Source organism: Plodia interpunctella, chromosome Z (assembly GCF_027563975.2).
Source record: "Plodia interpunctella isolate USDA-ARS_2022_Savannah chromosome Z, ilPloInte3.2, whole genome shotgun sequence".
Lineage (NCBI taxonomy): Eukaryota > Metazoa > Arthropoda > Insecta > Lepidoptera > Pyralidae > Plodia > Plodia interpunctella.
In genome coordinates this window covers 3,385,632-3,398,681 of record NC_071324.2, presented here as the reverse complement: position 1 = coordinate 3,398,681, position 13,050 = coordinate 3,385,632, and the positions used below count along the sequence as shown (strand labels likewise).

The 13,050-nt window shown below is 35.6% G+C and overlaps 1 protein-coding gene across 18 annotated transcripts in view; it reads right to left on the bottom strand.

The window, feature by feature from the left end:
• Positions 1 to 13,050, bottom strand: part of Alh (Alhambra) — a 32,358-nt gene that overhangs the window by 16,849 nt on the left and 2,459 nt on the right. For 2 of the 18 annotated variants that reach the window (XM_053767878.1, XM_053767880.1), the window contains exons 6-16: positions 12,439 to 12,453; positions 10,985 to 11,131; positions 10,060 to 10,153; positions 9,314 to 9,376; positions 6,708 to 6,866; positions 5,880 to 6,021; positions 5,519 to 5,681; positions 4,865 to 4,954; positions 4,264 to 4,385; positions 3,815 to 3,890; positions 1,270 to 1,362 (exon numbers count right to left, since the gene is read on the bottom strand). In XM_053767878.1, coding sequence (XP_053623853.1) covers positions 1,270 to 1,362; positions 3,815 to 3,890; positions 4,264 to 4,385; positions 4,865 to 4,954; positions 5,519 to 5,681; positions 5,880 to 6,021; positions 6,708 to 6,866; positions 9,314 to 9,376; positions 10,060 to 10,153; positions 10,985 to 11,131; positions 12,439 to 12,453 — 1,164 coding nt within the window. The remainder of the gene's footprint in view (positions 1 to 1,269; positions 1,363 to 3,814; positions 3,891 to 4,263; positions 4,386 to 4,864; positions 4,955 to 5,518; positions 5,682 to 5,879; positions 6,022 to 6,707; positions 6,867 to 9,313; positions 9,377 to 10,059; positions 10,154 to 10,984; positions 11,132 to 12,438; positions 12,454 to 13,050) is intronic. The other 16 variants (XM_053767881.1, XM_053767895.1, XM_053767891.1 and 13 more) reach the window with 14 other exon arrangements.

The window sequence follows — 13,050 nt, the reverse complement described above, 5'->3', positions numbered from 1 at the left end:
TTTACACGGACTTGATATCTTTTTAAATAGACTACACTCAACGGTCCACACTCGACTTGTATCGCGCGTTTGATGGACACAAACAAAACGAACGCAACGCCCAGAATCGTCGAATAAATATCTGTCAAAATAGGAACAAATATTTACCCGCGCTGGGAAACGAACCCACGAGCGGACGAGCGTGATGGCCTAGGAAACGGAGGTTGTAAAAATATATATAATATAAATAAACAGGCCAAAGTATGTATCAGTACCAAATAAACCATTCCCTTTTCGTTTGATCATTTTAGTATGTGGTTCGCCAGCAATTAACATCTTTAATTCACATTAATTACAGAGTATAGACCCCGGGGGTTAGACCCCACAAAGCGGCGAAAGGATAGATAACCACATTTATATAGCTGCATGTACTACTTAAAGCAATTTGTCGTTTCAAGTGCTGCAATTAACTGCACGCTCTTACAATCTAGCGACACTTTAAAAATCCCTTTTATTAAATTAAAATTTAACCTAAGGCTTACTTATGGCCCCTATTTATGACTCTAAAGTAGTACAATTATTCGTATCCTGACAAAATGTTGCGATCAGCTGAAATTATTGATTTTCTTTTGTTGTTTATAATAGTATTATAAATGTATTTTCATGTGTAAAACGATAAACGATACACAAACTAACATTTAATTTGACTAAAATAGAATCAAAATACGTCCGTATTAGTAATTTTAATATATAGAATTTGAAAATATTCCTCATCGATTTTCAAAAATATCGTACTGAAATGCGTTGCTTCATTTTTTATTTAGACTCAATATCGTCAGCCATTTTGTGCCCTAGGATGTTCCAGGTCCTAGGGCACTGGCCGTCATAATGGATGTCCATCCCTATGGAGGCTAAATAAAGGAGACAACACAAAAGCGATAACGCATAGGTAATTGAAGTTTAACTCTTTCACCGTGAACATTTTCGTTCCATTTCGCGAGCTTCGTATATACCAAATATCCGACCAAAAATCACTGCACAAGTGTTGGATTTAAGTGCCACCAATACCTATTTGTTGTATTTTTAATTTTCAATTCGCTATGCTTCGCAATGGGAGCACGCAACTGCTCAAAAGGTCAAACATTTGAATACAGTTGAAAATAACCTGTCAGAATCAATGTCTCGTATGTTATCACCAAGCAATGCGACTGATATACTTCGTCAGCTAAAGGATATATTAGAAAGGGTAGGATAACGGTACTATATATGTGTGTAGTCATTGTTAAGAACCTGTGCGTGCGCGGAGAGGTTGAGTCCGTGGCTGGTTGAGGGCAAAGGCACCGACACTAGTAGCGAGGCGTGCCCGTCGCGGTCCTTGGCGCCCTACGCAACACCGCCGGTTAGCAAGAGACCGTACCATGAAAGAAGTCCCGTGGCAATATGAGGAACTATCAATAAATGATAGACCGCGTTCTTGACTTCAGCGACAGTAGCGCCGCGTCTGCAGAACTTCTTTCGTGGTACGGATTCCATGTCGGAACTTCAGGGCACTTGACTATTTCTCATGCAATTTTATATTGTAATAAACCTTGGAATTTCATTCTACATTACCTAATTTGATAACAGTTTTCATGCTACTCCTTCTATGTTCATATTTTAGGGAATTTGGCTCTGTTATCATGCTACTCCACATGTCAAATGTAAGGACAGAACTTTGTTTTTATGCAACTACATTCCACACAGGCAATCGATTCGAAAGTCTACGGTCATATTTACATGCCTAATAATTAGGTTATTTATCTGTTGTTGGTACAAAACACCAACGTTAATTGGCAGGTTAAAGGATATAATTAAATGTTTTTGACAGGAACAAAACTAATAAAGACAGGGGATTTATCTGTCCGTAACATGCAAATAAGTAAGGACATTCACGAATACATAGCAACGTAAATGTTGAAATTATTTCACCGGGCTTTCGAAAACATAATATTTATTTTTATTTAGCAAGGGTGTCGTCCTCAGCAAATGTTATAGAGCACCTATTCACTGGAATAATTAGGTACTGGATAGCCAATTATGTTGTACAAGAGTAAGCAATGTCTGACCAATTGTGGTCACTACATAGTTTCGTCCAGACGTTCTTGACTCTGTTATTGCTTTTCAACCTGAAACATCTCAACGTTTTTGAAATAAGAGAGAAAAGAAACATGGTATCACGGGAAGAGGGAGACCGTAAAATAAATAAGGGGATAGAGTTTGCATGAAAAACGAAAGCCAGGACAAAATAGGTTGGCTGGAAACAGACAATTATGGAAAGATCATTTTTATTATATTATTTTAATTACAATCACTAAACATTTTCTTCACAAAAATCTCAATATGTCTTTCCAGGTACCTAGCCCACTGGATATCAGTGACTTCTCCTGACCATGTCAGAGCATCTATGCTTTCCAGACAGTGGACACCTTGTTGACGTCAATAAAGATCGTATAGCAGACACATAACAACAATAGCCGTTAATTTGTCATAATAATCACGACACGGTTTTAGCATCTAGATCTTTTTACAAATGTTATTTTAATCGATGTTATTTGAGAGCAAATACTAATATTATTACCGTATGTCTGTAAAGACTAGAAAATAAATGAGTGTTGTGTCCCCTTGGCTGGCAACACAGAATGGTTATTAACCAATCTTGAAAAATCAACAGTCAAGTGCCCTTTTTTCCTTTACACAAAAAATGTTTATCGAAAATTTGGAAAAAATAAATAAACAATATCACACGATATTTCCTTAACTAGGACTTTATTACCCCTCTTTCTAACGAATATGAGATAAAAATATGAGCGTTCTTTTTAAATTTTATGACGTGTTTTCTTTAAATTCGGTGGTATCGAAATAAGACTGATTTCGTTGTTAGCATTGTGAAGAGCAATGGCACGACATAATCAGTGTCATTCTCATAGTGGCACTTCACATCTAGAGGTATATTCGTGCAATCGTCGTGCATCTTCAATTTGCATATGGTTCCATCCTGCCCTAAAATATCGACACTCCATAATAGTCACATTATATAACCAAGGACTGTAGGATAAAAAGCTTTGACACATGATATAAAGAGTTTACCTCAGGCAGACTGCTAGTCGTGAAATAAAGGTTTATTTATAGAAAAATAAAATACAGTTAGCAATAACACATAAAGAAAGAACCAAGAATTAAACCGCGAGATTATACGAAGAATTGAACCGCGAAATTAAACGCGAGGGTAAAGAGAGTTAATTGTACATTGCTTTATTTTAAACTATGCCAAATGCAATGCACGTCGATTGTCAGACGCATGCGCGAATTTGAATAGCAGTATGTAGTGACCCCGTCATATAACATTCGTCGCGTCATGTAGGAAAATGTTCTATTTAGAACAAGTTTCACGGCCCTGTATGGTATGGGATATATCCATGAAACAAGCAGAGAGGAAAATATATATATTAGGCCGAGTTCTCACTGAACCGTGGCGTGTCATGTTAAGGCCGTGCTTCGGCCAAGCTTTGGGACGCATTTATTCAGAAACTAGGGCCTTCATAGGCACATTTTCACGTCAAATTTTATATTTATATTGTGTTTCATTTTAATCATGGCCACGCTACGCCCCAGTAAGGACATGGAGTAATATAAATATTCTTTACAATGCGCAAAGCAAATGTAGCTATATATATAATCGTCAAAATATCAAATTATAGAAAATAAAATTTAAAATTTAATATTTTAAGTCAAAGATTTGGCGAAAATGGAATGAAAGATCTATGAGGAGATTTAATTAAAAGTGGTTTTGACTTGCCTGATGCTGAGACGGCGACCTGATGTTAGACATGTTGTTGATGCCGCTGGGCCCTGGCATCGGGCTAGGCAAATGCCTGTAGCAAAATAATCCCCATAACAAAAATATTAATAGCCGATTTTACTTGATGTAATGGTAGAATGGTATTAAAATGACCAAACAGAATAATTACACTTGTCACTTAAATTAATAGCAAAATTAGGTAGTAACTAATTTTTAGTTTTTATTAAAGTTTATTAGGAATGCTTTTGGATTGATCACAAGTAAAACCTGAAAATATATAATAATATTATAATACTTCGGAATTCTAAAAGCAATATAAAGAAAAGATCCTAATGAAATATGATTCACCGAGCATGGTCTTAGAGTAGCAGAGATAGATCTCACGATTCCCACTATTAAAAGTTTTATAATATGGTAAATAAATATAATTATTATATCATTATAACCTGGGGCTAGGCTGCGAAGCGGGGGAGTGTGCGGGGGGCGGCGGCGGCGGAGGGGGCGCGGGGCTCACGCTCGAGAAGTGCGATGTCGGCGGATTTATCTCCGGGACCGACTCGGTCTTGGCCTGCGGGAAGATCTTATGTCATTTCATATCCTATATTCCTACGCAAATAATGTTCAGAAAGTATGGCACAAATAATTTTATTTAAAGTTACCCGAGATATACAAGTTTCTAGTTCCCAATTAGACAGAGATCCGACGTGTCAGCTGACGTCATCGCCGCCGCATACATAACACAGGCTAAACACGAGATAAAAGGAATTTAATTCATAAACTCTTCCCGATTTGAATAGATTTTAATTTAACATGATATATTTTCCCTCTTATTGATAGAAAAGTTAAAGCGTACTAAAAGCTATCGTACATAGAACATTTGACATAGAAAAAACCGAGAATAACTGTATTTGAACACCGTCCTAAAGTGTTTTAACTTTTTTATGTACTCAATTTACACGTGTTTTGCAAATAAAGTATCTTTATCCTTAAATATGTTAAATATATGTTAATCTTCATGTGTATTCCCTAAACGCAAAATATAGAAACCTTTTTGATGACTTTGTCCAGGGTCTCCGCGGGCAGCTCGACGGAGGGTGGTACACTCTCCCACAACGGGTTCTGGGTCATGTCATTCACCTGGACAACAGACTTATTATAGTACGTGCGAAGTACAATCGTGCTGTACTGATCGTTTTATTTTCGGATTCGGCTGTAACGCCCCAAAGCCCGGATTTGCTTAGCCTGTAATGAAACCAGTTGAACATCAATTTTGAAGACTCAGCTGAGATTACGACAGCCCGCTTGTGACGTTCAACTTCTTTAGGATACTGTCGTTATCTATGTCTATGCCTATGTCAAGGCTTTATATCCCTTAATCACGTTGTACATCCACGGGAGGCTATAGATTGATCCTATTCTGAGACGGGAACCAATTGCATTCGGGGTTGTAAAGCCGTGAAGTTCGGGTTCAATGTATAAAATAAAAACCATTATATTTTGAAGATTTGATTATGATTTTACAACCGTGTAACTTGCATGACATCAACCCTCCTTGGCAATAATATTGGTGCCTTTCAGCTGCCGAGGCTTTATATCCTTAGTTATCTCGTACGATATCAATTAGAGTGGAGTGGTCCTATTCTAAAGCGGGAACCACACGCCTCATATGTACATGTACAAATAATAATAATAGTTTATCACCAGTGGTGGGGGAGTGGCCACGTATTCAGCGGCGGCGTTGTTGGCTGCGGTGACCGCTTTACGCTTTTTCGTCTGCTTGGTGTCAATGGAGTCCACGTTGGTGATCACCGACTCTTGGTACGGCTTCGAAGGCGCTTGGACCACGGACGAGGATGACGCGGTACTGCTTCCAAAAATATACTATATATCCTATTTATTTACATATAGTATATGTTTTATTTTTTGGAGTAAACAAACATTAAGATTTATGGATGGATGGCAAAGTAGAGGCCAGCCTTTGCCCAGCAGTTCACACCACAGGCTATTAAAAAAGCATTACAAAAAAACAAATGAAACTTAATAAACTAAATATTTTACAGACCTGGGCGGGGCGGCGGTGGCAGCCGCCGCAGCGGTCACCGTGGCCGCTGCAACTGAACTGATGACACCGACAGACTCCTTGTTGCTGGGGGACGCCGTAGGCGGCGCCACTTTACTGTTCACGGGCGTCGAGCCGCCTGACGCTGGAAGCAATAGTCGGAATTTCTCGAAATCTTCACTGTCCTTGATATATAGTTATATACGTATATAACTATATATCAATGTGTATGTACACAACAAAATGTAGCTAAATAAAGTATACTTAAACGTTGTTAGGATCTTGTTTAATTCCAAAGACGATAGCTGTATACATAAATGTATTTTATTTTTATATTATTTGGGACACACATATGACAGACTTCGAAGCCGAAAAATTTCAGAGTAACAACCTTATAAAAATTAAAAAATAATATATCTACTTTGTGTTGCCAGCAACAAACGTAAATAACTAATTAATTAAAGTAAGATATTTTAATTATTACAGGTAAGATACGTTACGTTACGTTAATTTATTTTATTTATCAACATTTTCCACGTGTCATGACAGGTTTAACCCTAATGCGACTACACTATACACAAGTTTAATAGTAACACTTCTAGAAAGGGTGCAAATATGGTTTCCGTATTCGTTACAATAGACGCGACCGACGACTACTTTATAGTAGTGTTAATATTATTCTTCGTATAAAGGATGTATTAAGTATTTTGTAACACACCCTGCATAAGTCGGAGAAAAATACTAGTCGACAAAAAATTACAAAAAGACTGATTTAATAATAATTAAAAAATAATAATTTTATGTCACTAGGATCAGAAAATTAGACATTACTTCTACCTTTTCCAGCACTGGTCTGATTCTGTTCAGCTGCGTGTTGTGGCGAGGGCGCGGGCGTGCTGGCCTTGCTTCCCGACCCGGCGTCGCCTGCCGATGAGCCGCGGCGCGAGGGCGACGGCTTCTTTTTGTCTGACGATGGATGCAATTTTCCGCCTAAATATCACAGTCTTTGAAATGCTAATGGTTTGTACATGTTAGGTTTGTAAAGCAATGTGAATATTATTATATTATATTTATGAATATCCCGAGATTGATGTGAATATTAGTTGTTATACAAATACACATATATTACGGACGAGTACTGGTATTTTAGTAGTAAATTTCACGAAGCTTTAGGTATCTACAATAAACATAAAACATAACTTTATCGTATTAGAATTATCCTGTAAAGATAGATGTAATTTTGGTATATAAATAAATAAACTTTAACTTAGCAACCATTACCATAATAAAATAATTATATCTACAACGGCAACACATACGGTATTAAGTTATTAAAATATTTTAGTTTTAAATTAAATGAAACCAGGTCACGATTATCAATATAAAACGCGTTGTATACCTTATTTTAGTCTACAGAGTAATTCAATTTTAAGCCTAAAGACATCTGGCATAATTTTGGGATTTGCTAATGCAAGGATTGCCAGATTCCTAGGCACATTTACCCCTTGTTAGCGTAACAAATGCACACACGACACTAGCCTATGGAGGACCTCAAAATAAATGACAATATTGATGTTGCTGTCAATTAGGTAAGTAAAGAGATGCGGGTGGCCACGTGACCACTACTCTCTAGTGGATCTGATTTATCATTATCAGCCACTGTATAACTCGATTATTATGTGCCATCCTGTTTCATTATCATGTATAATATCATATACATTTGATGATTTCAACAGTTATTATTTTTAAATAAGTTAAACTCGTTGAATGCAACATTGTCATATGTGAAACTTTATTTTTACTACATTTTTAAAACAAATGATATTTCTATAATAGGAAATATTATGCAAAGCTACACAAAAAATTACGGCATCAGTATACGCAGTAAACAAACCATGTTTTGTCAATTTTATCAATTTTACACCCTATATACTATTGTCGAGCTCGAACAGATGCGGGCGCGAAAGAACGTACATTGCGTAATTAGTACGTGACCTTCTTTTTTCAACAAGAAAACAACCAGCAATGTACTTCGAAACCACTTTGATCGGCGGCAGATTGTCAGCCGTCAGAATATAACTGACGTTAATAAATACTTTGTTTACTTCTACACTAGTGCAGCACACACTTTTTGGGAGTGATAGCATCGCGGTAATATTCACTATTAAATAATTGACTACTTGCCTTAATTGGTAAAAAATAAAATGCATATAAGAATTTAAATAACTCCATACAAAAATTAAATGCCACTTTTAATTGATAGTCTTATTTATTAATTAGGTGTTTTTATTGAAATATGATGAGTTACATCACTGTCAAACAAACACCATATTTTTTTTATTCACATTAGAAATCTGTATTTAATTTGACTAGTTGGAAAGTAGCCAATTATAATTCTGAAATTAAAATAGAAACATATTATCACTACAACATGTAACATGCACCATGCATGCAATCTTTACGAAACTGACAATATAAAAATCTCACTATCGCCTAGGTATAAAAAAAAATCTGAAATACAAAATGAAAATCCATGATAAATTCTCCTCACTTTGACTGCTGAAAACATACGCTGCGTTATTTCGTCATCAGGTAAATGTCGTGAATTGGCAGCAGTCAAGGTGATAAGGCAGACAGCTATAAAGCTGTACCACTCCCATCAGACAAAAAAATGTTCATTAAAAAGTACTCTTTAGATATAACCATATCTAATGAGTACTTTTGGGCTGCCGAATCTGCATACGGATCGTTTACATTCCTTGTGTGTATGCATTTTCGGCAGCCCGTATAAAGCTCACACATTTTGCCAGATAGTAGCTACGTCGTTTAAATCAGCTACGATCACTACACCTCGCACGAAAGACAGGCTTAATAAAGGGCAAAATCTCGAAACTTATGCTGAACTATATCCGTGAACCTAAAATAAATAGTCACATTTTTCTTATGTAGTGGTTCACTTGCACCTCTATTATTATTTTCATATCCCAAAAACTGCTTGCATTGCATGCTTACTATCTTTTTTTTAAAACAATAAAACAAGCTGCACCGCACCGACTAATAACGTCACGTAGTTCTAGACCGAATACACTTCGATTGTTCAAACTGAGCTATATTTTTGAGTTTTGACAAGTATTTGAGACGAAATGTGATTTACATCACTCAATCGGGTGCTGTGTGGTGCCCGGTGTAAAATAGTTTTGTTTCGTGTGCGTATGGTTAATGGTAACATAATGATAATTTTTAGGTGTTTTAACAAACATTTAATATTCTCCACCACTAATATTTTACTACAAATCTTAATTTTTTTTAACCGACTTCAATAGTAAAAGAGGAGGTTTTCAATTCGTCGCGATTTTTTTAACTTGTCAACACTCACATCACTCAGGCATGCAACATCAACTATCCCAACATGAATGAAATCTAATTAAAAAACACACTCTTTTCGGACGCTTTGTGTTTCTTGCCGACTGGCATCGTCTCGGTTGTGTCTTGGTTGGTCTCTGCATCACGACGGACCGCCGACCCAAAACACAATTATTAGTCACTATATAAAACTGCCGCATCGAATTTACATTAAAAAATATATAAAACAACTCATTACCGTTATTAATACCAGCAATTAATTGTAAAATAGAAACGAACAAAACTTATTTCTGAACGTTTCAAAAGTAAATTTTAATTATCTAACACGAACAACACTAGAGCAATAGTTCCAATGAAACATGTCTCAAACAACCGATGTACTGACATTTTCTTCTTACAAATTACGAGTTCATTGTTTGTATTTTCCGTCTGCCATTAAACAGACTATAGGAAATTATGCGACCACTACCTGGCCGCGGCTCGTTCGTTCCGCGGCAAAAAGTAACCTTTTCGCCTTTCCATCAAAAAATCACAATTATTTATTGCTACATTTTGCAGTGAAAAGGGCAAACAAACACACTTTCTCATCACTATACATATATCATTATGTAGTATAAAACAAAGTCGCAGAGGTCAAGCTTCGTCGATTTCTAATCATTTTTGTTTCAAACCACGCAACGAACTTTGATGCAGTTTTCTTTTAGACATTATACACCTGAAGGTTTATACATAAGTGACCCCGTGCGTAGCCGGGCTAGGTCGCTAGTTTATAATATTAGTAATGATTGATAGGAATATAATATGATTGAAATATGCTCACCCATAGGCTGACTGGTATTAGTGGGTGTCTTGGACGCGTTCGGAGTATTCTTGCCTGAGGCGTTGCTGCTCGTGTGAGACGACTTGCGGCCAGACTGAAAACAAAAGTTAACTTGGTCATTTATACAAGTATCAAACCTATTGCAGCCTGCACTTGAATTAATGGCGGTAAAAATCGCTTTGATCATTTGTTACAAGATAATCGTTATGATAATAATAACTAACATCTGCCAGTGTAGGAGAATTAAATAAATTACACACATAGTTAACAGAATTATAATTAACTTAAATAAATTTTACGACGGAAATAAAATTGGGCAAATATTATTTTACGACGGAAAAAAAATTGCTCGAACTAAATATCGGAACATCAGAACGGCATCGCTTTTTCCCTATAATCTGTTTTTTAAAACTCGACTCGAAAATAGAGATATTTCTTTTTATTCATACGATCATAACCTTAGGAAAGGATAGTGTAATATGTATACAGTTTTTGTTTGAGGTGTGATACGGGTGTTAGTAAATAACAACATAAATATACTGGTCACGTCATATCACGCCTTATAATTGTGTCGTAGGTCGCACTCATACAAAACATGTCAATCTTTCATTTAATGTGCACAATCACACTTCAACAGTATCACGCCCTGGTGAATGCGAATAAAATTAACAACCGTTACAACTTTTCTGCGCGTAATTAAGATACTATTTCAGAGTCGGACTTTGATAAACATTTGTAAATAAAATCGACAACAGCTATTAATAATATATAACACGACATTTGTATCTCGCATAATATTTAATCGATCTTAAAATCTATGTTAAAGGCTATTGTAAAAAAAAACTCGCACTAAACACTACAAACCAAAATCAATGAATAGGAACGTAAACAAATCCTTAATTAAATCAACAAAAAAGGCACATACCCCTTTGGATTTAGCATGTGTAGGAGTCCCACTGCCAGCGGCCATGGGTGATGCCTCCCCCTCTTTCTCGCAACTGGAATCGCTCGATTGGCTGTCATGCGACACGGGCTTGTATGGCGGGATAGTCTTCACGTTACCGCCTTTTTTCTACGCAAGCAAATTAAGCATGTAGGTCTACATTAGCAACGCGACACCGTCAATGGCGCGACTTAAGGTTTCATTAGCTTTAAGTGTCAATGTAACAGGATACTTTACAGAATAATATTTGATAAGCGGCGCGTCACTGTGTATGTTTAGTTCACTATGATGTATTTTGATTTCCTGCATGGCGTGACATGGGCTTGTGATTTAATGTATTCTCAAATATTACATTCACATGCACAGACAAGTATCAAAAGCCATTGATTTTGGTTTTTTACGTAGATCGGAAGTAACGATGCCTCGACAAACTTAACTTATGTATGAAGTTGATAACTTTTCACGTCTTCTGTTGTATTTTATTGTTATGAACAAGACCGAGCGGTGTAAATGTATCAACGGCCCAAGAAAGATGCAGTTATAAATTGAAGGGCGTGGAATGTTACTCAAGTGCGATTGATCAACCGACAGAATGGTTCGTATTGTTATTTTATTTCACCACGTAGTGGATAATCAAAACCATGGTGCGATTATTTACAATTGTACGAAAGTCGTGAAAGTATGTTATAACTTGGATATATAGAATAAAACGAATAAAATAACTTGACCCATTAAAATTATTTAATATTAAAATACTTTTAAAACAACCACGATACGTATATCGTAGTACGTATACTAAGGCGGCCCCAGATGATCAGCTATATTGTGCAAAACATGAACAAACAAAAAGGATATCTGGCCCGGTGAAGAAGTCGCTGCTATGGAAAAAGATTGACAAGAAAAATAAACTTTCCAATTTGGTCGAGTATCCTTGTCATTCATTCATATTGCGAAATATTGCGAGAAGTTGTGATATATGTATAAATTGCTGGCAAATGATTGGTATGACACATTAAGACAAATTATGGTGCGATAATAAATGGCAATTTCACTAATTGTCAACTCACTTTTATGAGGCGAATATTAACATTGGCTTATATTTAATCATATTAGGACAATATTAGGGACATTACGGAGTTCATCAGAATTAATTAAAGTCCTGATAAATCAGAACTTATTGATTCAAAAACGCAGTGAAACAAACTTCTAGTGGGGGAATCTAGCATGCTTTGTGTCAATCACTTTTATAGGTAGTAGTAGATATTATGTAAAGAAATTTAATTAAACAGTGCATGATTTAAAAGACTTTCTAATAAGAACATCCGTAATATTCCTTATAAAATAAATAACATAAAAACAGCCTCAAATTTAATATATTTTTTTAAATATACAGAATATAAAATAAATACGTAGTAATAAATAATTTAGAAATGTACCTTATTTGTCACTCGCTGCAGGCGTCGCGGCGTAAAAGATTAGAATTTAGAAAACATTTTAAACTTTAAAATTGCCATTTTCCTTCAATTGTCAACCATAATCGTTTACTTTTTATCAAATGTGACAACAGACACAAATTGCTGAAGGAATGATAATAGCGTCAATACGTGCTGGACATTTTTTATCATCCAATAAAATTTGAAAACGATGCACTTATTTGAAGGTAATGATAAAAAATCAATTACTTTGATAGAGTTCATAAAAATAATAATATATATTCAGGGACTAGTTATAAGTACGTAACTACAATACAGTACCTATTCTTAATATATAGCTCGTATCTACTCGAATATATACATTTTCGGTTTGTAATCGAATGTGTTATACTAATACTACACCAACTAAGGTGTTAGATTTTTCTATTAATTTATATTAGCTATTTCTTGAAATACCGTTTCTTATTCACGCTATCATTTTTTGTCTTCGGAAAATCGTTTTGAGAATAAATATGTATTATATATATAATATGTCCAACATGTAAAAAACGCTGTGAAACAGTATCTAATTTTAGTGCATTTTACAGATGTAATCGTAACTAGTTTTGTTTATAA